At 53.4% G+C, this 24464-nt stretch overlaps 1 protein-coding gene across 2 annotated transcripts; it reads right to left on the bottom strand.

Moving 5' to 3' along the window:
• Positions 1 to 62: 62 nt before the first annotated feature.
• ODAD4 (outer dynein arm docking complex subunit 4) lies at positions 63 to 24464 on the bottom strand. Of its 2 annotated transcripts, none has more exons than XM_043536775.1 (12): positions 24202 to 24464; positions 16178 to 16309; positions 15156 to 15309; positions 13346 to 13407; positions 11966 to 12125; positions 10619 to 10843; positions 9449 to 9656; positions 7398 to 7484; positions 6770 to 6966; positions 6461 to 6561; positions 5289 to 5367; positions 63 to 1205 (listed from the first exon to the last, which is right to left on the bottom strand). In XM_043536775.1, exons 3-12 carry the CDS (start codon positions 15274 to 15276, stop codon positions 1000 to 1002), a joined length of 1446 nt encoding a protein of 481 aa, XP_043392710.1. In that variant the 5' UTR covers positions 15277 to 15309; positions 16178 to 16309; positions 24202 to 24464; the 3' UTR covers positions 63 to 999. The 2 variants fall into 2 exon arrangements, with proteins under 2 accessions (XP_043392710.1, XP_037743078.1); XM_037887150.2 differs by lacking the exon at positions 24202 to 24464 and adding an exon at positions 20928 to 21062.

The raw sequence follows: 24464 nt of genomic DNA, 5'->3' as shown, positions 1-24464 counted from the left end.
CAGAGAAGGCACTAGTTCTTAGTCACTGTAGTTCACGCCCTCAAGGAGGCAAGCTGTGGCCATCACGGTTGGCATCATTTATTTACGAGTCACATACACTAAAAATAACATTCCCTTGGTGGCATGCAGGTTTCACCGTGACTCAAAGCCACAGTTGACTTAGGCCACGCTCCGCCCAGCACTTGCACACAGCCTGTGGGAATCAGTCAGCGCGGGATGCGGCCTGGAGGATCCGCGCCAGTGAGTCAGTGGCACGTGAGGTAAAATGCTGTGTCCTGCCGCCATGTTACCCAACTTTCCATGAGTGCAACTGTCCCGGTGGGTCAAATATACTTGCAAGAGCCCAATGCTGCCATGCTAGTGCATGCGGCACGCCCCCGGGAGTGGATGGGACTTTTGCCCTTGCATAGCAGGTGCAGTATTGGGCCCTCAGTAATGTCTGACTCTCTGTCAGAGTCCTGGGCCAGCTCTACCCCACCAACTTTTGCCGGCTTAGCTCCCTCAGCCCACGGTGTAATGAAATGGGTTCCCTGATCGCCATGGCTCTACCAGCAAAACCCAGTTACACCAGCAAGCAGGCGCTTTTGCTGGTGTAGCTTAGTTTGCTCAGAGGGGCTGGAATAAGCTACGTTGGCAAAATTGCTGAGTTTTTTACCAGAGAAAGCTGTGGGCACAGCAGAGCTATATGAGCAAAGCCTCTAAGCACAGACCTGGCTCTGAACTCTAGGCAGAGAGGCTGGGAGGGGGAGGGAAGTAACAGAACTCCTCCCACAGTAACAGCCCAAACAGCCTTGAATGGAGGGCTTGGGAACATGGGGGAAAAAGTATTTAAAAGGGAGGGCAAAGAGCAAGAGCAGCCCCCATTCTGACGGAGCTGACTCCATGTCCAGGGAAAATAGGGGCCATTTCACACTAACTAAAATGCACTAGTTTGCAAACCCAGCAACCCCTCATGAACTTTAACCCTAACGAGTGGTTTCCTGGGGAAATGCTGCCTCTTTATTCAGGCAAATCCTGATGAGGCTCTGCATAATCTTCCCCTTTCTCTCCCTCTGTCTCCTCTTTTTCTTCTTCTCCTCCTCCTCCTCCTCCTCTTCCATTTCTCTCATTCTCTTCCTTTTCTATCTCCTTTTGTTTGTTTTCTTCTCTTTCTTTTTGGTCCTCTGCCTCCTCTCCTTCCTGGTATTCATCATCGTAATCGTAATCTGGAAAAGAAATCAGTGCAGGTTTCTTTAACAGAACAGCAGAGTTCCTGCCCACCAAGCACTGAGCAGAGAATGGAGCTGCACCTTCCAGGTGTGGAGGGCACTTAACGAGGAGAGGAGCACCAGGGCTGCTGAGCTCTTCCACCCCATTGATACAGTCTTTCCTCCCCCCCTCCCTTTTTTTTTTTTGGTCTCAACAGGTTAAATTCATCCCTGGAGTAAGGGCTTAAGTTGTAGGTCACAGCTGGCAAGTTGCATCTGTTTGGAATTCATGTTTGCACAAAAAGAGGTGAACTCTGTTTAGTCACCCAGGGGCAGTGGGGGAGAATGTTGCTGGGAAAAGGGGTGTGGTTGGGTTCAAGGGGCATTGGTCTTTGCCAGTTCAGGGGTGGTACATTCAACCCAGAAGTGTGTAACAGGAGGATGTATATCAAACTAGTCATCAGTTACACACATACCGAGATTTACCCCGGCCCAAGATCTGCATGCCTAACTCTGAACAGTGCATACCCTGCAGGGTTTATGGGGGAAAGCTGGCTGTCAGACCAAACAGCACTCTAAGAATGAAGCTAAGATTTAAATATTAAATTGGCACTCTTCTCATAATACTTAAATAAGTGGCATATACTGAAACATTTATTCTTATGGATTCAGATCCATATAGCTGTATAATAGTCACACATACAATATCCAGTATATATATATATTAAAAACACTGTATCCCTTTTATATTTTTATTTTATTAAATAACAACCTCGAGACTCTGGGGCTATGTATCGGTGCAGGGGACTGCCCTCCCAGATCCAACTGCAGGAGCAGGGCCTCCTGTTGTATATTAATTGAGGATCTATTACACCTGAATTAACCACCCAGTTTGTGTATTGCAGATATATTTCAGTGTATAAATATGGGAGCCAAACTTTCAGGGTATTATGCGTAACAGACACAGTCTAAAATGGTTTCAGTTTTATAACATTTCAAATATGTTCACTTGAGGATCCATTTGAGTAAACTCTCTGCCATGGTGTTACATAACTGCTTCTCCCACAAGGGGTCCGTGGTGATCCTGTACTCTGTGAGACCTTGGATGGCCCTCCCCACTGCCAGCCTTAGACCAGTTTCACATCACTGCATGGTGACACTCCTGATTGCACCAATGAGTGGATCATGCCCTCTGCTTTCTTCCATGCTCCACCCCCTGCCCTGCCATAGCTGGAGCACTCACCAAGGACCCCACTGCAGACTTGCCTTACAAAATGACCTATTTATTATCTTTTTAAGGCAGGATGCTTGACACAGTTGCCAACTTTCACGCGGTAAATAAGCACCCCGACTTTCACACTAAGCCAAAAATCAGACTAATCCCATTTCAAAATAAGGCCAAAACAAGCCAATCCCTAAGAACCCCAACACTCTATGTGACTAGATCCCCTCGGCGTGCAGTCTGGGACTGGGGTGGGCCCGCTGTGCACTCCTGACTCTCTTCCCCCCCTTGCCCCTGCTTGCCGGGAGCCAATCAAAAAAAAGAAGCAACAAGCTACAAGCCAAAAAACTAGCCAACAAGCAATTCACAAGCCAATTAAGCCAAAAACGAGCCCCATTTCTGCATTTTTCCCCCAGGTTTGGCATGTCTGGTGCTCGAGTGGACTGTTTGCCTTCTGCAAGCAGTTACAGGGAAACTCGGGAAATGCTGCCACCTACAGCTCAAAGTTGATACGGCACTTAAATACCTAGCCATGGAACTCTCTGCGTCCTCCGCTGAATTCTTCCCCATTACATCAACTTGTACAGCCTCAGTCAGTGGCTGCAGCATCACACAGGTAACCGTAAGCATCCCACAGCTCAGGGCTATTTTTAAACTCTGTTCTGCCCCCATTGTGCTGGTGTAACCCCCCCAGTGTCGACAGCAGAAACGTGTGTATGGAGGAAAGAAGATGCAATGGCTGCAGTAATCAAGTTGGGATTGAAAATTGTGGGTCACTGTGCAGTGCCCTGGCACTGACTCTTGTCCCACTGCGGCAGCTCCCAAGGGAATGGAGTTATTCAGGTGGTGATGGGAAATTGGATACAGTTTATTTCAGGTGGATTCCAAAAGCCAGCTGAGCTTTTCCCTCTTTCTCTTTCCTGCATGTCTCATATCCACGCAGCATTAGGTACAATCACATTTTGTAGCTGTCTATTTAGGTTCTTGCCAGGCCCATCACTGTGGTGTTGGGGCACTGGAGAAATTAACTTCTTTATAGGAGTTACTTTGTGTTTTGGAAAATGTCTTGTTTATAAATAGCACTAACGTGTGTTAAAGAATCGGGGCCAGATCCTCAGTTGGTGTAAATGAGCATCGCTCCATAGAAGTTGGAGAGATGCTGATTTACACCAGCTGGGGATCGGAACCTCAGTGATAAAAAGCAAAGCCACCAATAGCCAATTTATGGTTTCATATGTCTATACACAAATGCAAGGAGAATGGGGAAGAAACAGAAAACAGGGAGCATGAGCCATAAGCTAAAATATGACTCAACTGGCATCACAGAGATGTGGTGGGATGAATCTCGAGACTGGAATATTTGGATAGAGGGGTACAGTTTGTTCAGGAAGGGCAAGCCAGGGAACAAGGAAGGAGGTGTTGTATTGTACATCAAGAACATATACATCTGTTCTGAGGTTGAGAAGGAGGTGAGAGGCAGACCAACTGAAAGTCTCTGGATGAAGATAAAAGTGGGGAAAACCAGCGGTGACACCACCATAGGGGGCTGCTATATAGACCGCCGAATCTGGAGGAAGTGGGGGATGAGGCATTTCCAGAACAAACAACAGAAATATCCAGAACTCAAGAGCTGCTAGTAATGGGAGACTTTAACTACTCAGATGTCTGTTGGAAAAGAAATTCGGCAAAACACAAAATGTACAGTAAGCCCCTGGAATGTCTTGGGGACAATTCCTTGTTTCAGAAGGTGGAGGCAGTAACCTGGGAGATGGCCATTTTAGACGTGATTCTGACTAACAGGGAGGAATTGGCTGCAAATCAGAAGGTGGAAGGCCATTTGGGTGAAGCGATCATGAAATGATAGAGCTACTGCTTCTAAGGAAAGGAAGGAGAGACAGCAGCAGAACAAGGACAAGGGATTTCAAGAAGGCAGACTTGAACACAATCAGAGAACTGGAAGGTAAGATCCATGGGAAGAAAATCTCAGAGGAAAAGGAGTTCAGGAGAGCTGAGAGTTTCCCAAGGAGACAATGTTAAAGGCACCACAGCAAACTATCCTGATAGGAATAATAGTAAGAGGCTAATATGGCTCCATCAGGAGCTCGTTAATGACCTGAAAATCACAAAGGAATCCTACAGAAAGTGGAACCATGGACAAATAGGCAAGAGTGAGAACAAACAGAACAGCACAAGCATGTAGAGACAATATCAACAGTTTAAGGCACAAAATGAATTACACGTAACAAGGGACATAAAAGGCAGTAAGAAGAGGTTCTATAAATACATTAGGAGCAAAAGAAAGACACAGAAAAGGGTAGGTCTACTATTTAGTGGGGAAGGAGAGCTAACAACGGATGACACCAAGAAGGCTAAGGTGTTCAATGCCTATTTTGATTCACTTACAAGGTAAATTGTGAGCAGATACCTAACACAATACATGTTATCAACAAGGGGGAAGGCACACAAGCCAAAATAGGGAAAGAACAAGTTAGACAATATAGAGATGGATTCAAGTCGCCAGGATCTGATGAAATTTACCCTAAGGTGCTTAAGGAAATAGCTGAAGCAATTTTGGAACCATTAGCAATTATCTTTCAGAACTCCTGGAGGATGTGAGGACCTGGAGGACTGGAGCAGGGCAAACATAGAACCTATCTTTAAAAGGAGAAAAAAGAGGACCTGGGGAATTATAGACCAGCCAGCTTAACTTTGATACCTGGAAATATATTGGAACAAATTATTCATCAATCAGTTTGTGAGCACCTAGAGGATTATAGAGTTAGCTACTCCTCCAAGTGTCCTGTGATGAGGTAGAAGAGAAGGGGATATGCAAAACTTTCTACATTGTTTTACACACCGATTCCCAGGTGAATTAGTACCTCTTAAAGATTCGATTCTCTCTGTCCTTTGTTCTGCTTTCAACTCTTCAATGAAGTCTTTGTTCGCATCATCTAAGGCCTGAAGTTGACAAGAATAATTAGTGACAAATCTAGACATGCAGTCACATGACAGGCCTATTCAAAAGTTTGTCCCATTATCATAGAATATCAGGGTTGGAAGGGACCTCAGGAGGTCATCTAGTCCAACCCCCTGCTCAAAGCAGGACCAATCCCCTCTGCTGTCCCCTCTCCCATCATTCCTTGCTCTTTTGGTGCCTTTAAAGCTACCTGCAGTGAAGAGCCTCTTTGCTCCACTCCTCCCCCCATTGTGATTGCACTACTCTCGCTAACATACTCCTTAGCACACTTCAGCAGAGATCATCCCTTCCTCCTTACACCCCCGTCCCATACAGCTAGCACTGTTTTTCCCATTTTTAACTAAACAATAGAGGTGGTTCCCCTGTGCTCGGAAACACACTTAACGGATCCCCAAATAGGCACACATTCATGCTGCAGAAGCACTGTTCTGTGTTTTGAAATACTGGGTGAGATCAGCCCTTTTTGTGATCTACTCCAATGAGATTATGAATCACCTGGAGGACTACCTATGCATGCAGACCATTGCTAGGGCAGCAAGCATATGTGCTGATAACATGCAAATCATGCCCCCCCAGTTCATAGCCAATACCCATGATGTTCCTGTCATGGAGGTCATGCAGAGTAGCCTCTCCATGATATTTCAGAGAGGCCAAAACAGGGGGGCCATATTCAACCTCACATTCCAGTTGCTGGCCATGAGCTTGCTGGCATGCACCTGGATGCAATGAAAGACAGAATTTGACTCCTGGCTACACTGAAGTCAATAGAAGTTCTGCCACTGACTCCAATAGGTCCAAGATTTTACCTCGTATATTTCCAGCATTAGCTCACATTGGGACCGAGTTTTCTAACTCAAGAGGTTTCATATGTTTTTTATTTTGGGGAGCAGCTTGACAGAGGCTGCCTTGTTCCTCATGTGAGACATTTCATTCCCTAATCCCCCAGCTGCCAGCTGGCATTCTCTTCTTGCCCTGGGTCCCTGGCCCCACGGACCAGAAGTTGAGAACAACAGTGGTCGGTAACTTCTGCACATTGCCCCAAAACTCCTCTCTTGATTACAGTAAATCACTTACGATGATGATGGCCTGCTGAGCTGCATCGTTATGAATGAGTTTTGCCTTCTCAAGAGCTTTTTCAAAGTTCATAACTGCAGATTGGAAGTCTTGAAGTTTCACTGTAACAGACAAACAAGAATCCATTTTAATGCAGAACTAAGAACAAGAGGAAACTATTATGTTAGCCCAATGAGCCTGTCTTGAAAAGACTTTTGCTCAAATGAGACTTTGTGGGGTTGTTTGTAAGGCACAGACAGGTTTAATGAAGCTGTGGAGTAGACTCAACGTCCGCCATCTTTAAAGCAAATTTTTCAACAATGTCTTTACCTTGTGCTTGTGCAACCAGCACACTAGCGTTGAGCTGCCACTCAACATCACCCTCCTCCTCCGCTGAATGGAGAGATTTTTCTCCATAATCCTGGGCCTCCGTTGCTTCACCGAGCTCTAGGTAACATCGGCCAATTTCATGGAATAACCACGTCTTCTCCAGGCTGGTTTTTGCCAGTGGGATCTTCTCCTCCCATCTTTACACAGGAAAAGAAAGTTACTTCTACTGCCCTAGGTTCAGTGTAATGTTGGCTCTTGGCTTTTTAAACCCTGAAAAGGGTTGCAGATGCTTCCATTACCCAAAGTCTTATTATGCTGAGGCCTCTTAGATGTTTGGAAAGAGAGCAAGTCAGAAAGTCTGGAAGACCCTGGGGGTGGGTTACAAAGTCATTTACTCTCAGGGCTGCCGGTTTGAATCAAGGCAAGATCAATCCTTGCAACTGGAAATTGTTACCATCTGATGGCTGTCCAGTGGCCTGTCCAGTGCAGCTCCTCGTGGCGAGTGTCCACATCACAGCTGGCATTAGCAGTACCCCTTGCTGACAGCATAATTAAATACATGGACCAAGCAACACCCGTTTAATTGTAAATCTACTTTCTTACCTGTTATGTTATGAATGTTACGTACGTGTCAATAGCTTGCTGGAATTTGCCAATTCTGGCATAAACCCTGCCAATGTTGTCAAGAGCTCTGGAGACGGCATCTGGCAGATCACTGCATTGAAGTGAAAGAACGAGGTCTTCAAAGAGTCTTGCCCCTGAATAATCCTGCATTTTCTTAGGCTCCCTCTATATTCTCTTTGAGATTCACCGGTTCAGTGAGCTCACATAACAATGTCAGACAGCGCTAAAGGAACACTGTCAGTTTGAAATACTTTTTACCAACTACTGTTCTAAGTACCACCTAAGATTACTGTAGCTGGAAGAGATAAGTGGGGGGAATGGGTCTGCTTTATCCATTTTTGTTTGTTTGTATTGGTTTTTTGTGCATTTGATAAGACACTTTTTGTGTGCAGTCACTTCCACAGTTCCCTCTGTGTAGTCAGTCAGTTGTGTGGATTTTCACATAGCAACATGGGCGAGAAAAGCATTTTGTATTTGGAAAGTGTACCATTTGTAGGGGTGAGTAATGGGCACACGTAGTACTTAAAAGTACTTTTAACTCATTTTTCTGTTCAATTAAGTAGATTTCAGGTTGATAGGGTGTGACACAGGGCCCATTTAAAATTGCAATGGGATATTGTGCTGAGATAGATGCCATGTCTCTGGTGGAAGTTAAAGAAACAAAGCAGCTTTTTTAAATCATTGAAAAGGAGAATCCCAGGGTCCTAGTCTGCATTCGCTCGCTCTCAGTAACCAGGCTCTGCTGTCCAGTGCTCTGTGTGAGCTATTGGTCAAAGCTAATGGCTACTCACTTTATAAGAAGAAAAGGAGTACTTGTGGCACCTTAGAGACTAACCAGTTTATTTGAGCATGAGCTTTCGTGAGCTACAGCTCACTTCATCGGATGCATAGCATATCGTGGAAACTGCAGAAGACATTATATACACACAGAGACCATGAAACAAAACTTCCGAGGAAGTTTTGTTTCATGGTCTCTGTGTGTATATAATGTCTTCTGCAGTTTCCACGATATGCTATGCATCCGATGAAGTGAGCTGTAGCTCACGAAAGCTCATGCTCAAATAAACTGGTTAGTCTCTAAGGTGCCACAAGTACTCCTTTTCTTTTTACGAATACAGACTAACACGGCTGTTACTCTGAAACCACTTTATAAGAATGCACCCTGTAGCGCACCAAGTGTTCTTTACAAATGTTAATGACCTAACCCTCACTCCCCTCCTCTGATATGAACCAGTTTTACTATCCCCAGCTGACTCCGTCTCAGGCTGTGGGACTGTCTCCTTGCTGTGTAGACTTCCCAGCTGGGGCCAGCTGCAGTTGTCTAGTTGCTGCATAGACATACCCTAAATGCATTGCCCCAGGTCACACAGTGAGTGAACAGCAGAACCCAGATCTTCTCACTCCTGTCCTGCACTTTAACCACTAGAGGACGCTTCCTCCCTGCCTAATCACTGCACTGGCAGCAAAAACCCAAACGGGTCCAACAGGGACCTCCTTGCTTTGTGAAGTGCTCTGCAAAACTCCATTCGGAGAGGACGATATAAAGCCCATTCTGCTCCATTCTCTTCCGCCTGAGAGATCCTGCAGAACGTTTTCTGCAGGAGCGGATGGCTGTACCTACTGGGTACTGACGTAATGACGCAAATGAAAATGATTTCCCCAGCCAGAAAACCTATCATGAAATCTGATTATAACGTTTTCTTAGGCGGAAGCATTGCTGGGGGCAGGGCTGGGAATCAAGAGCCCCGGGTGCAAGCCCTGGCTCTGACATGGATTTGGTCTGTGTCCTTGGGCAGGACACACGCATTGTTCTGCCTCAGCCTCCCTGTTTGTACCATGGTGATGATGATACGTCAGTGGATACCGTGAGGGCAGGTAATGACTGGGTCTAGTGCCATCAGGTCCCCAGAAGAGCAGGGCTATAGAAATTCAAAGCATTATTTGAGAATTGCCCTTCAATTAGGCAATGTGCCCTTCCCATCTGAACTCCTACCGCCACACATTGCCTCCTTTCCCCGCCCACCCCAAGTTAACATCGGGCTTTGGAGCACTCACTTTTCCCTTGCGATCTCCAGATCCATCTTGTGACTCTGCAGTGCTGCCCCCATTTGCTCCATCTCTATCTGAGCGTTCCCAATGCAGCTGTAGAGGTTTCCAATCAATTCGTTCTTGTTGGGAATTTCATCATCAGACCAACCTTCGATTGTTTTTAGCACATGCTCAGCTTTCTTACAGCTTCCTTCAGGGCAGCAACTGGTCAACACTAGAAGCACAGAGAGAGGAACACTCAGCACCAAGTCGGGCACAAGGACAGCTGGGGAGACACAGGGCCTGATTCTCCACTGTGTCTTTGGGGACTCATTTATACCTGTGCAAAATACTGCCACCAATGTAAGTCTGCTTTGGTACCATTTTGCACTCACTTTGCACAGGTGCAAATGAAAACCCCTAGTGCAGGACAATGGAGAATGAGCCCACAGCCTGAAGATGGGTTGGGAGAATCTAGTCGTGCGGCGGGGAAGCTGAATGTGTCATCTGAGAGTAAGTGCTAGACGCAACACCACTATGGCATCTCTTACAGGTCAGTCCATCACGCGGCTCTGTTACCTGTCCCAGCTTTGTGCAATGCTGTGGCAATTAAACCACCATACTATGCTATGGAGCTCTGTCATCTGCCACATTTGGGGGCAATTCTGTGGCAAGGAAAAGGAACTGAGCCTCAGTGATGACGACAGAGGTCTTATGGGTTACAAAGTGAACAGGACAAACACTGAATAGAAATGGCTTGGAGCCCTCTCTCCTCCCTTCCAGACCCTTCCCTGCAAATTCTTCATCCTTCTAGCCCTCTCTGTCCTTGTTACTTTTCAAAGAAGGTAGAGAAGAACCAATGCCCTGGCCTCGCCAGTGTCCCAGGCTGGGTGGGTCATTTGCTAAGCACACTGCATTTGCCTACAGGGTTCTAGTGTCCAAAGCACTGCTCTGTACAGTGCTCTGGGATACCCTGAGTATAGGAGGAGCTGGAAAATACCCCAGTATGTTAAATTCTATACTAGAAGTATTGCTTGGGAAAGGCAGGGAAAAGCATGACACATTTTTAAACCTGCTATCATTAGGAAACAACAACCCTCTAAATGCAGGGCTCCTGCTGATCTGGTCTGTAGCTGCCCACTGTGAATAATATACACCAGTCACAACGCTCTTGTTGCTTCCATGTGGGACACCTACACATATCAATTTCTTCCATGCTCTTCAGGATGTATCTGGCAACTTCCGATGGCTTTCGCTTTCTCTCTGGGAGCCATCTCTGCTGCATGAGCTTGCGGTCTCTCACGCGGGCGTAGATGGGCTTCTGCTGCTGCCAGAATTCGGTGCGGGTGTCCAGGTAGTTAATGCCACCCAGGATCAGGTCCTCCACTGTCATCCCATACTTTGTGCTGCTTTTGATCAAGTCTGGAAATCAGTGAAAGGCAGAACCAGGAGACAGTATTAAAGGATCTGAAGAGTGAAGCCATGATGTGGGGGGGGAGGCGGATGGGAACATTTTTAGTGCTAGCCCCAGACTGAGCGCCCTGGAGACTAAGTCCTTTAATAATCCCCGGGACAGACACAGCATGGGTGGTGGCAAGGCAAGCTTCCCCCACCACCTCACCACCCACTGCTGTCATGCCTAAACCTGGCATGTAAGCATGACCCGTAAGAGTCAGTGTCCACGGCCCCTTCAATCCTTGTCTTCAATGGTGAAACAACCCAGGAGAGGCCCAGTTAGCACTAGTGGTGGTGAAGTTTGGTGACCTGGACACCTGTCCCGCTTGGCCATAGCTCAAGATGAGAAACTATCTGATCCACTTATAGGGTAGATGGCACCTTAACGGAATGTAGGCATCCTGGATTGCATGGATTGTCCCCATGGAATACTGTGAGAACTTTTAAAGTCTCAGAAGATAAGATGGACCCATGCAAGTTATGAAGACTGGTAACATAACAGGAGGTAACAGGGGACTAAAGCCTCTCTCCTATGTTCCTGGGGAAATATTTCTCAAGAAAACTAATTAAACAGGGATGCATTTTCTGCCCAACTCAGAAATCTGATCCTTTTCTGAATCCCACATCTTAATCCTTAGCAGCAAAACCATGACATTGACCAGTCCAAAGCAAAACTGGTGCCTTCAACTTAATTCAACACTAGTTTATCTAATCAACTATGACATTTGTACTTAAAATAATATAATTTCTGCATTTTATTTTGATTGGCATTGAGGGCTTTGGGCCAGTGTTAGTGGATAACTGAACTGCTTGCTACAGAATGCTGCTATTTAACTAATAAGGAAGTATAAAGGATAAAATGTATTTAGACATTGTTACAAACACTGGTCCTGGAAACTTGAGTAACTTGTATAAATCTGGATCACGTAATTTGTAGGTTTGGGACCACTGCAAACCCTAGTATGTGCTACTCAAGGGGTGATCCGTCCCCTGGTAGTCATATGAATAACAGAATGAAAGGAAAACATGGATTTGATTGAATCAAGAGGAATAATGTGTTATATTTAGTTAAATACAATAGAGAAAGACCTTCATCCTTGAGTAGTTTCTCCAGGTAGGCCTTGTCAACATAAAGCTCTCCAAGAAGTTGCCGTTCAGTCTTTTCATTCCTGATGGGCTCCGCTTTACTCTGCTGCTTTTGATCCTTTTTGGGGGCTTTGACCTGAAGTTTCTGCTTCACTTTTTTGCTCTGCCGCAGAACAAAACAGAAGGACGCAGAGGAGAGGGATACTGACACAAGCAGAAAGGGCTAGCTTTTGGATCCACTTCCCAAACTTTTTATTCATGAAGGAGAGAATGACACTGGCACAAGACCAGCCTGTTGATCTAGTGGGGATCAAAGTTCAGATCCCAAGCACCGCCACGCACTCGCTCCCTAGGACAGCAGCTTTATAAAAGCAGGAGTTCTGCCCCTTCTGAGAGATAGTGTCTTGCACTGCTCTTGAGTGACTCCAGCTGACCAGTGCTAGACTCAGTGCATGCAGGCTCCTGGGGGTGGGGCATCCAGCCCTCCACAGTACGAGAAAGGGTGTTGGGGGGAAGATCCCCCCAGGCCTTCCCATCCCAAATCCTAATCCAGGTTCAAAACACACCCATAATAAATACATCCTGGGATGGCTCTACAGGTTAAAGTTACTGTACTTCTCCTAAGCACATTCAGCCACGTATTCCCAAGTGGCCACTGATGATGGCGGCCTCTATTTCTGGATGCCCAACTTTAGACACGTTGGTCCTGATTTCCACAGCTGCTAAGCAGCCACAGCTCCAACTGGAGTCAAAGGACTCGGCAGGACCTTGCGAAAGTCAGGCCCTTGAACCCTGACTTTCTGCGGAGTTGAGCACTCACTGCTCCCGCTGATGTCAAACTGTTCAACGCTCCCGAGGAGCCATGTGCCTCAAGCTGGGCACCCAAAAATTGAGCCACCCAAAATCCGTGGCCACTTTTGAAAAGTTTAACCTTAAACAGCAAGTCAGACCAAAGTAGGTGCTACAGATTGATCATGGCCCCCGATCTCCCCACTGAAATTGATGGAAAGTACTCATGTGAGTAAGGCCAGCAGAATTTGGGCCCATAGCTAGACACAAACACAGATGCTCTTAATGTCCTCTTTCCTGTGTGATAGTCTGTTTGAAAGCAGTGGGAGTTTTGCTGGTGGAAAGGCGCCAGATCAGGTGTTCAGTTTCTCCTTGGCTGGTGCTCTCTTCCGATAGAGCTACACAAAATGTCAAGGAGAAGGCAGAACTGTCTGCCACGCATGGCACACTGGGCTGACCGCAGAACTAGTTCTACTGATGCGGCTGCAGAAAGTCTCAGCCATTTTTTCCCCTGGTTGTGCCAATTCATCAGAAAGCATTTAGCATTGTGGTATCTCTAGTGAGCTTCCCAAGAGAAAGTGGTTCACACCATACCTCTGCCTGCCTGCTTAAAAAGCAGAGGTCCCCTTTGTTCTCCAATTTAACTGAGGAAGGACCTGCAAACGGAGAAAACATGCTTGTAAGCATTCAAGAACTGCAACGCACAGGCCCTAGCGTTTAACATGGATGTAAATGTGCTAGGCCAATGATGCCCTGTTAGAAACAAAGCTGTGCACTTATCACGGCATTTGAAATATGTGGCAAGTTCTGTATCCCTCTCTTCCGTCTAAGAGCAGGAATTGCAGCTCAGAGAAACAGCTCAGCTGCATGTCTTATTAATAAGAATTATTATTGTGGCCCCTATGGTAGCACCGAGGGGTCACAACCACAGATCAGGGCCCCTTTGCACTAGGCACTGTACAAATACAACAAAAAGACAGTCCCTGCCCTAAAGAACTTACAATCTACCTATAAGACAAGAGACAACCGGCCAGTTAACCAGGCAGATGGGGCAGTACCAGAGTGGGATACCAGGACCTCCACCAGCCCAGAGAGTTATTTCTAAATCATATTTGTCAATATTTAGAGCAAAATGCCCCGCTCTGACTCAGACAGTGGCTCTCAACTCTGCCAGTCTAACTGCATGCAGGCAACACACAGCTTTGGCCAAGCCAGAAGGGGGAAAGGAGAATCAGACACTGTTCTAATGAATCTCCTCAGGTGAGAGAGTCAGGACAAGACTATCTCGACTAGCCTGGGAGGAGTTTCTCAGACTATCTAGCTAGCTGTTCATGGTCTCCATTGCCGTAGTGTCCAGAAGCCTCCCAGTTACATGAAAATACAGCTAAAATAACAGTTGTCTCTTGCTTCTTTCCCAGTTTTGAGAAGAAACAGCTTGATTGTTGATTAGCATGTCTGTTTGCTTTTGTGGGTGGGTAGGTGTACTGTCAGTCCAAGTCTCTGTGTTCTGTGCGTGTCGGGGAGGCAGGTGCCATCATTCTATGTCTATGTGTGTCCTGTGTGGGTAGGTGTTGTCTGAAAGTTGCTGTGGTGTGTGTGTGTCCATAAGTGGGGGTGTGATGTATGTCTGTGAATAGGCATGCTGTCTGTCTATGAGTGGGTGTACTGCATATCCTTGTGAAGACATTATTAAGGGAATGCTAAGTGGAAGAAATGAGTTTTATATCTAGCTCTGAACACTAGAAGGCCTTAGATCACTTTTGCCTCTGGCTGGATTGAGTTCTAGTCTAGGTCTAGCTCCTATGAAAGTGTTGCCTCTCCCTACTGGTTGACAGTTTCATTTGTCCCAAACAGATCAGCTGTCATGGGAAGTCAGGGTCACAGCAGGAGATGTGGTTTCAGGAAGCTGAGATTAATTTCACTGAAAGGCTCTGAACATCAGGACAGAGACCTTGAAATGGATTCTGTAGTCAGTGGGGAGCCAGTGTAGCGAGAAGAGCAGCAGGGTGCTAAGCAGATGGGCTACTGCGTTTTGAACGAGCTGGAACATTTTCAGAGTTTGGGGCTTTGTTCGTACATGTAAGTTGCAATAATCAAGCAGAGGGTAATGACTGCACAGATCAGGGGGTCCAGGTCGTCACCTGAATCTGTATTACTGGGGGGTAATTAGATACTGTAACAAAATATACATTTGGCCAGTAACACAGGTTGGACCCTATTGGAAATTCCCTGACCTCAGCTGAAAATGGCAAGTATGCATGTGATTCAGGAGCCCGCCAGATCTTCCTGTGCAATGTCCTCTCATTCTCTGAGCACGTGAGGAACTAATATAATACAGGACCACAGCTACTGAATTGCCTGCTTTGGGATACGCTTGTATTGTCAATAAACTGTAACATCTTACTTCCGACAGAGTTGTCAATCGCTTCCTGAGCTTTCTGAATTCCTAGCCTGAATTCCTGTAGCTCTGGACGTAGTTTGTGGCCTCGGTGATAATACACTAGTGCAAATTCAAAGTCGCCCATGGTGTACAGGGTCTCAGCCTTTTGGTAAAGCCCCTGTAATGAAGGAAACAAACAGTCTGAATGTAACACATAGAACAGCTCCTAAAGCAGTGAGGAGAGTGCTACGGGCCATCTCATCTCTGCCAAGGATAAAGCCCAATCCTGCAACCATGACTCCGGTGAGTTTCCTTCACTTCCTTGGGGTCACTATAAGGAGAGGGGTGCCAGATCAGGCCCCTGTTGCTGTCAGACTGTAAATATTTACAGCTGTTTATGTGATGCTGGAATAAAGCGTGAGTGTGTCCAGTAAACCTCAACTGAAACTAGACTTTCCCTGTAGAATGTGGGATTTTCAACAGGATAGAAGAACAGCTCTCCAGACAACCCACTGTCCTGAGAGAACAGGCAGGGCTTGCACTGAGCACAAGCAACACAAGGGCAGATTCAGCAACTCACCGGCAGCTCTGATCTCATATTCTGGAGCAGGAACAAAGAGTGGGGAAGAGGAGACTAACAACCCACTGCTCCCCCCTGGCTTCTTGGGGTATGTCTGCACTGCAAAAACAACAAACAAACAAACAAAGGCCACAGCAGCAAGTCTCAGAACCTGAGTCTACAGACTTGGGCTCATGTATGGTGCTAAAAAGAGCAGTACAGACAATGTTCCCACTCAAGCTCTGAAACCCAGTCAAAGGGGGTGGTCACAGGGCCCGAGCTCCAACCTGAGCAGGAATGTCTACACTGCTATTTTTAGCACAGTAGTTCAAGACCTTTGACCACAAGTCCATAGAGACAGGCTCTGAGACATCCTGCTGCTGCTTTTTTTTTTTTTTTTTTTGCAGTGTAGATGTACCCTTGGTGCCCCACTCACTGAAGGCCAGCCCTAGTACACACCAGTCCCTTGTCCCCTAATGCTATTTACCTTGGAGAATGTTTGGTCATTTTGAAGAGAGGCTTCTGCATCTCTCAGGGAATTTTCTGTGTCCCCGAGTTTCAGGTAACACACTGAACGGGCGACCAGCCCGTGCTTATCCCCTGCTTTCACCTGCAGAGCCTGGGATGCAAACACAGAGAAGCATTCAGTCACAGAGGTGCTGGGCTTGTCAGCACAGGAAGCACGCACCGGCACCTGTATTTGATAGAACCTGCTGCACATCTGTGGCGCCCTCCCAGCCAGGATCTCCATGTGATTCCCAAGCATTCATGAACAAAGTCTCACAACCCCGGCAAGGGGTAAACTGTATCACCCCTTTGGTGGTAACTGAGGCACGTGATTTGAGAGAATCAGTAGAAGAGGCAGAAATAAAAGCCAGGACTCCTAGCGCCCAGGCCCCTGCTCCAACCTCTGGTCCCCACTCCTTAGAGAACTGGAGAAATAACTTTGCCCTCATTAAATCGCTCTGCCCTGGCCATTCAAATCATGGAGGGAAGTAAGTTGTGGTTTGAGGTTCTGGTTTGAGATTCTGGTCCCGGCTCAGGGCTGATGAGGAACACTGACACGTGTCACTGACCGATGCAGACATTGGGATGACACCATGGCCCTCCCCTCGTGGTGTCACTACTTCTCCGCATTCTCTTGTGCTCTGTCCCCACATCCCCACATGATAGCCCTTTGCTCCCTTGCTACGTCTCCTCCCCACATGTGCTATCTCATCACACTGCATCCCCTCATCTCCCCGGGCCGTGTCCTCGCATCCCCTCGCTCCTGGGCACCACACCCCCCGCCATGCACGCGTGCCACATCCCCTCGCTCCTGGGCACCACACCCTCCGCCACGCGCATGTGCCATGTCCCCTCACTCCTGGGCACCACACCCCCCGTCACGCGAGCGCGCCACGTCCCCTCGCTCCTGGGCACCACACACCCCCCCGCCACGCACGCGTTCCACGTCCCCTCACTCCTTGGCACCACACCCCCCGCCACATGCGTGTGCCATGTCCCCTCGCTCCTGGGCACCACACCCCCTGCCACGTGCACGTGCCACGTCCCCTCACTCCTGGGCACCACACCCTCTGCCACACACGTGTGCCACGTCCCCTTGCTCCTGGGCACCACACCCCCCGTCACGCGCACGCGCCACGTCCCCTCGCTCCTGGGCACCACACACCCCCCGCCACGCACGCGTTCCACGTCCCCTCGCTCCTGGGCACCACACCCCCCGCCACATGCGTGTGCCATGTCCCCTTGCTCCTGGGCACCACACCCCCCGCCACGTGCACGTGCCACGTCCCCTCACTCCTGGGCACCACACCCTCCGCCACGCGCATGTGCCACGTCCCCTTGCTCCTGGGCACCACACCCCCCACCACACGCGTGTGCCATGTCCCCTCGCTCCTGGGCACCACACCCCCCGCCACACGCATGTGCCACATCCCCTCGCTCCAAGGCACCACACCCTCCGCCACGCGCGTGTGCCATGTCCCCTCACTCCTGGGCACCACACCCCCCGCCACATGCGTGTGCCACGTCCCCTCGCTCGTGTGCACCACACCCCCGCCACGCGCGTGTGCCACGTCCCCTTGCTCCTGGGCACCACACCCCCCGCCACGCACGTGTGCCACGTCCCCTCGCTTCAGGGCACCACACCCCCCGCCACGCGCGCGTGCCACGTCCCTTCACTCCTGGGCACCACACCCCCCGCCATGCACGCGTACCACGTCCCCTCGCTCGTGTGCACCACACACCCCGCCACATGCGTGTGCCACGTCCCCTTGCTCCTGGGCACCACACCCCCCGCCACGCGCGTGTGCCACGTCCCCTCGCTTCAGGGCACCACACCCTCCGCCACACGCGCGTGCCACATCCCTTCGCTCCTGGGCACCACACCCTCCACCACGCGTGTGTGCCACGTCCCCTCGCTCATGTGCACCACACCCCCCGCCACATGCGTGTGCCACGTCCCCTTGCTCCTGGGCACCACACCCCCCGCCACGTGCATGTGCCACGTCCCCTCGCTTCAGGGCACCACAACCCCTGCCACGCGCGCGTGCCACGTCCCCTCGCTCCTGTGCACCACACCCCCTGCCACGCGCATGTGCCACGTCCCCTCGCTCCTGGGCACCACACCCCCCGCCACGCGCGTATGCCACGTCCCCTCGCTCCTGGGCACCACACCACCTGCCACGCACGTGTGCCACGTCCCCTCGCTCCTGTGCACCACACCCCCCGCCACGCGCATGTGCCACGTCCCCTCGCTCCTGGGCACCACACCCCCCGCCACGCGCGTGTGCCACGTCCCCTCGCTTCAGGGCACCACACCCCCTGCCACGCGCGTGTGCCACGTACCCTCACTCCTGGGCACCACTCCCCCCACCACGCACGCGTGCCACGTCCCCTTGCTCCTGTGCACCACACCCCCTGCCACGCACGTGTGCCACGTCCCCTCGCTCCTGGGCACCACACCCCCTGCCACGCGCGTGTGCCACGTCCCCTCGCTCCTGGGCACCACACCCCCTGCCACGCGCGTGGGCCACGTCCCCTCGCTCCTGGGCACCACACCCCTGCCTCACGCGTGTGCCACGTCCCCTCGCTCCTGGGCACCACACCCCCCGCCACGCGCGTGTGCCACGTCCCCTTGCTCCTAGGCACCACACCCCCCGCCACACGCGTGTGCCATGTCCCCTCACTCCTGGGCACCACACCCCCCGCTACACGCATGTGCCACATCCCCTCGCTCCTGGGCACCACACCCTCCGCCACGCGCGTGTGCCAGGTCCCCTCGCTCCTGGGCACCACACCCCCCGCCACGTGCGTGTGCCACGTCCCCTCGCTCGTGTGCACCACACCCCCCGCCACGCGCGTGTGCCACGTCCCCTTGCTCCTGGGCACCACACCCCGCCACGCGCGCGTGCCACGTCCCTTCACTCCTGGGCACCACACCCCCCGCCACGCGCGCGTGCCACATCCCCTTGCTCATGTGCACCACACCCCCCGCCACATGCGTGTGCCACGTCCCCTTGCTCCTGGGCACCACACCCCCCGCCACGCGCGTGTGCCACGTTCCCTCGCTTCAGGGCACCACACCCCCCGCCACACGCGCGTGCCACATCCCTTCGCTCCTGGGCACCACACCCTCCACCACGCACGTGTGCCAAGTCCCCTCGCTCATGTGCACCACACACCCCGCCACATGCGTGTGCCACGTCCCCTTGCTCCTGGGCACCACACCCCCCGCCACGCGCATGTGCCACGTCCCCTCGCTTCAGGGCACCACACCCCCTGCCACGCGCGCGTGCCACGTCCCTTCACTCCTGGGCACCACACCCCGTGGCACGCGCGTGTGCCATGTCCCCTCGCTCCTGGGCACCACACCCCTGCCTCGCGTGTGTGCCACGTCCCCTCGCTCCTGGGCACCACACCCCCCGCCACGTCCGTGTGCCACGTCCCCTTGCTCCTGGGCACCACACCCCCCGCCACGCGCGTGTGCCATGTCCCCTCGCTTCAGGGCACCACACCCCACGCCACGCGCGCGTGCCACGTCCCCTTGCTGCTGGGCACCACACCCCCCCGCCACGCACGTGTGCCATGTCCCTTCGCTTCAGGGCACCACACCCCCCGCCACGCGCGCGTGCCACGTCCCTTCGCTCCTGGGCACCACACTCCCCGCCACGCGCGCGTGCCACGTCCCCTCGCTCCTGGGCACCACACTCCCCGCCACGCGCGCGTGCCACGTCCCCTCGCTCGTGTGCACCACACCCCCCGCCACGTGCGTGTGCCACGTCCCCTTGCTCCTGGGCACCACACCCCCCGCCACGTGCGTGTCCCATGTCCCCTCGCTTCAGGGCACCACACCCCCCGCCACGCGCGCGTGCCACGTCCCCTCGCTTCAGGGCACCACACCCCCCACCACGCGCGTGTGCCACGTCCCCTCGCTCCTGGGCACCACACCCCGCGCCATGCGCGTGTGCCATGTCCCCTCGCTCCTGGGCACCACACTCCCCGCCACGCGCGTGTGCCACGTCCCCTCGCTCCTGGGCACCACACTCCCCGCCACGCGCGCGTGCCACGTCCCCTCGCTCCTGGGCACCACACTCCCCGCCACGCGCGCGTGCCACGTCCCCTCGCTCGTGTGCACCACATCCCCCGCCACGTGCGTGTGCCACGTCCCCTTGCTCCTGGGCACCACACCCCCCGCCACGTGCGTGTCCCATGTCCCCTCGCTTCAGGGCACCACACCCCCCGCCACGCGCGCGTGCCACGTCCCCTCGCTTCAGGGCACCACACCCCCCACCACGCGCGCGTGCCACGTCCCTTCACTCCTGGGCACCACACCCCCCGCCACGTGCGTGTGCCACGTCCCCTTGCTCCTGGGCACCACACCCCCCGCCACGTGCGTGTGCCACGTCCCCTTGCTCCTGGGCACCACACCCCCCGCCACGCACGTGTGCCATGTCCCCTCGCTCCTGGGCACCACACCCCCCGCCACGTGCGTGTGCCACGTCCCCTTGCTCCTGGGCACCACACCCTCCGCCACACGCGTGTGCCACGTCCCCTCGCTCCTGGGCACCACACCCCCTGCCACGCGCGTGTGCCACAGTCCCACATCCCGTCCCCCAGCCCCGCGCCCCGCCCTGTACCAGCACCCCACTGTCGACCCCCCACCCCCAGCTACCCGGGGGGGAGTGTCAATGCTCATGAATATTCATGAGCGATGTGCATAATCAGCCCCTCACGTTGGTGAAGCTGGCCAGCGCCTTGCCGTGCTCCCCGCGCCGGCTGAGCAGCGCCCCCTCGGCCATGAGGCTGGGGAAGGTCCCGCTCCGCCCCGCGCCCTCCATCGGCCCACGCCGCCCGCCGCCGCCCGGCGACCGCTGCCTGGCAACCGCCGCCGGACTTCCGGGGGGCGGGGCCGCCACGCCCCCGCGGAGAGAGGAGGGGGCTCCTCGCGCCCCGCCCCGCGCTCTGCTGCCCCCCCGCGCTCCCCATTCCCTGGGCCTCGGCCCTGCCAGCCCCCCCTTGGACCCAGCTTCCCTGCCCCCCAGCTCCCCCTTCCCTGGGCCTCGGCCCTGCCAGCCCCCCCTCGGACCCCCCCTTCCCTGCCGGCCCCCCGGACCCCGCTTCCCTGGGCCTCGGCCCTGCCGGGCCCCCCCTTCCCTGCCGGCCCCCCGGACCCCGCTTCCCTGGGCCTCGGCCCTGCCAGCCCCCCCGGGCCCCCCCTTCCCTGCCGGCCCCCCGGACCCCGCTTCCCTGGGCCTCGGCCCTGCCAGCCCCCCCTCGGACCCAGCTTCCCTGCCCCCCAGCTCCCCCTTCCCTGGGCCTCGGCCCTGCCGGTCCCCCCTCGGACCCAGCTTCCCTGCCCCCCAGCTCCCCCTTCCCTGGGCCTCGGCCCTGCCGGTCCCCCCGGGCCCCCCCTTCCCTGCCGGCCCCCTGGACCCCGCTTCCCTGGGCCTCGGCCCTGCCGGCCCCCTCGGCCCCCCCCCGTCCCTGCCGGCCCCTTGCTTCCCTGCCCCCCAGCCCCCCTGGACCGCTTCCCTGCCCCCCAGCTCCCCCTTCCCTGCCCCCAGCTCCCCCTTCCCTGCCAGCCCCCCGGCCCCCGCTTCCCTGCCCCCCAGCTCCCCCTTCCCTGGGCCTCAGCCCTGCCGGTCCCCCCGGGCCCCCCCTTCCCTGCCGGCCCCCTGGACCCCGCTTCCCTGGGCCTCGGCCCTGCCGGCCCCTTGCTTCCCTGCCCCCCAGCCCCCCAGCTCCCCCTTCCCTGCCCCCCAGCTCCCCCTTCCCTGCCCCCAGCTCCCCCTTCCCTGCCAGCCCCCCGGCCCCCGCTTCCCTGCCCCCCAGCTCCCCCTTCCCTGGGCCTCAGCCCTGCCGGCCCCCCCGGGCTCCGGCTTGCCAGCCCCCCCAGGCCCCTGCTTCCCTGCCCCCCAGTTCCCCCTTCCCTGCCGGCCCCCCGGGCTCCCGCTTCCCTGCTAGCCCCCCGCTTCCCTGCCAGCTCCCTGGCCCCTGCTTCCCTGCCAGCCCCCTGGCCCCCGCTTCCCTGCCCCCCATCTCCCCCTTCCCTGCCAGCCCCCCGGTCCCCACTTCCCTGCCCCCCATTCCCTGCTGCCCCTGCCAGCCCTCCGGCCCCCACTTCCCTGCCCCCCATCCCCTGCTACCCCTGCCAGCCCCCCGGTCTCTGCTTCCCTGCCCCCCATCTCCCCATTCCCTGCCAGCCCCCGCTTCCCTGCCCCCCAGCTCCCCATTCCCTGGGCCTTGTATCTGCCAGCACTCCAGTTCCCACTTCTCTGCCCCCCATCTCCCCAGTCCCTGGTGCCTTGTCCCCGCTAGCCCTCTGGTCCCCACTTCCCTGCCCTCCATTGCCCCACAAGCTTCCCATTCCCTGGTGCCTTAAACCTGCCAGCCTCCCACTGCCAGTCCTCTAGATCCCCCGCTTCCCTGCCCCTCCCCATTCCCCCAGTGCCTTATTCATGGCCAGCCCCACAGCTCTCCACCCATCCCCCAATCTGCCCTCATGTGTCCCCCCCGCAAACACTTCCCTCCCTGTACCCTATTGCTTCATAGGTATCCCATTCCTCCTTGTGCCTTATCTTCTACCAACCCTCTCCCCTCTCTGCCAGCCCCCATCACCCCATCCTCTGCCCCCCACACACTCCCTACACCTTGTTCCCCCCAAAGAACTCCATTCCCTCTTGTTCCTTATCCTCCCACACCCCTCCGAGCAAGGCCTCCACCCTGTGTACCTTGCCCCCAGTACTCCCAGCCCCTCTGCTCACTGTCTTGTCCCTATCCCCCTCCCCCTGCACCTTGTCCCTCTCCCAGCCCCGAGTTGTACTCCACCCGCCTGAGCACATCGCCTCCAGAGCTGTCTGCCCTGTGTGGCCAGGATGCTGTAAGACAAACACCGCTAACTTGGAAGTCCTGCCTGCCACGCAGATCCACAGGCTCCTCTCCTAATGACTGCGATGGACACTGCAGCCCATTATCTGTGACCCCATATGTATAAACTTGTGCACTTGCCTTAGTGCCTCCCCTGTGTTGTGATCCCTGCTGTTTGGATGTGGGCCTGACCCCCATGTGCACCTATTTCTAAGAGGGGTCGTAATGTCGGTCTGACCCTCTTCGGGATTTCCTTAGTGCCCTTCACTCTTGCTCTGCCAAAGAGGGCTGTGTGGCACGACTTACCCCTGAAGGTCACAGGGTCTGGCTGGGAATGTGATGTGATATACAAGCTGGAGCAGGGTTGGCCCTTAGTGATGCCATGTGCAAACAGAATCCCAAAGGAAGGCTGTGGAGGAGCCAGAAACAATTGCCCCGTCTTACCTTGGAAGTGCCTGCCTGGTTTTACAGTCCCGGTAAGAATCTGACGATTGCCACATCACTTTGCACAGCCCTTGTTATTATTTACTGTTTGTTTCGCGGCAGTGTGTATGCACCACAACTAGGGGTCAGGGCCCCACTGTGCTAGACACTGTCCAAATGCATTGTGAGAGTCGTTCCCTTTCCCAGAAAGCTTACGAGCTAAGAATAAGAGACCAAAGGTGGCTAAAACAGCGGCACAGCAGAACCCTGGCCCCAATGCGTTTGTGCCTAGAATCACAATCCATCCCAGCACAGAGAATGGACAGGGTGCAACACTTGGGTTATTTTATCACTTGGAGGTCTTGCAGATCAGCTGGGTTTTCAGATGTGAGCTGAAGGAAAGAGGGGCTCGTTATGCTTCTCTTCGGCAGCTGTTTCAGGCACAAGGGCCACGTGGAAAGTAGTACAAAGTCAGCAGTGGGTGAAGGAAGGAAGGGGAGTGAGCAGGAAAGAAGCTTAAGAGGTGCATAGGTAGGCAATGAAGAGAGCAGAGATTTTGGCAGGGGTGGAGCTGCTTTGAAGGGGAGGAGAGGAAAAGCCCAGACCACATTAATATGGGGTCCAGAAAGTTCTAGGAAATCAGGCTAGACATACTCCTGTTATGGCAATAAATCTCTTGGGAACCACTCTAGCTATTGGGTACAGTATGCTGCTTACCTTTGGTCACTTTCGCCAGTTTATCCTGAGTCAACAGGTCTGACCTGTTGAGAATGTGGAATCAGTCATCTTCTGTATGACTTTGTTCACATGACTGGATGTTTCAAAACTCGTTGCTGGAAGCATAGCCCTGGAAGAACAGCAGGGAAGCCTGGAGCAGGCTCGTCTTGCAGCCAAGTTACGGAAAGGTTTCAGAGTAGCAGCCGTGTTAGTCTGTATTCGCAAAAAGAAAAGGAGGACTTGTGGCACCTTAGAGACTAACC

This window comes from Chelonia mydas, chromosome 27 (assembly GCF_015237465.2).
Source record: "Chelonia mydas isolate rCheMyd1 chromosome 27, rCheMyd1.pri.v2, whole genome shotgun sequence".
Lineage (NCBI taxonomy): Eukaryota > Metazoa > Chordata > Testudines > Cheloniidae > Chelonia > Chelonia mydas.
This window is presented reverse-complemented; position numbering and strand designations above follow the sequence as displayed.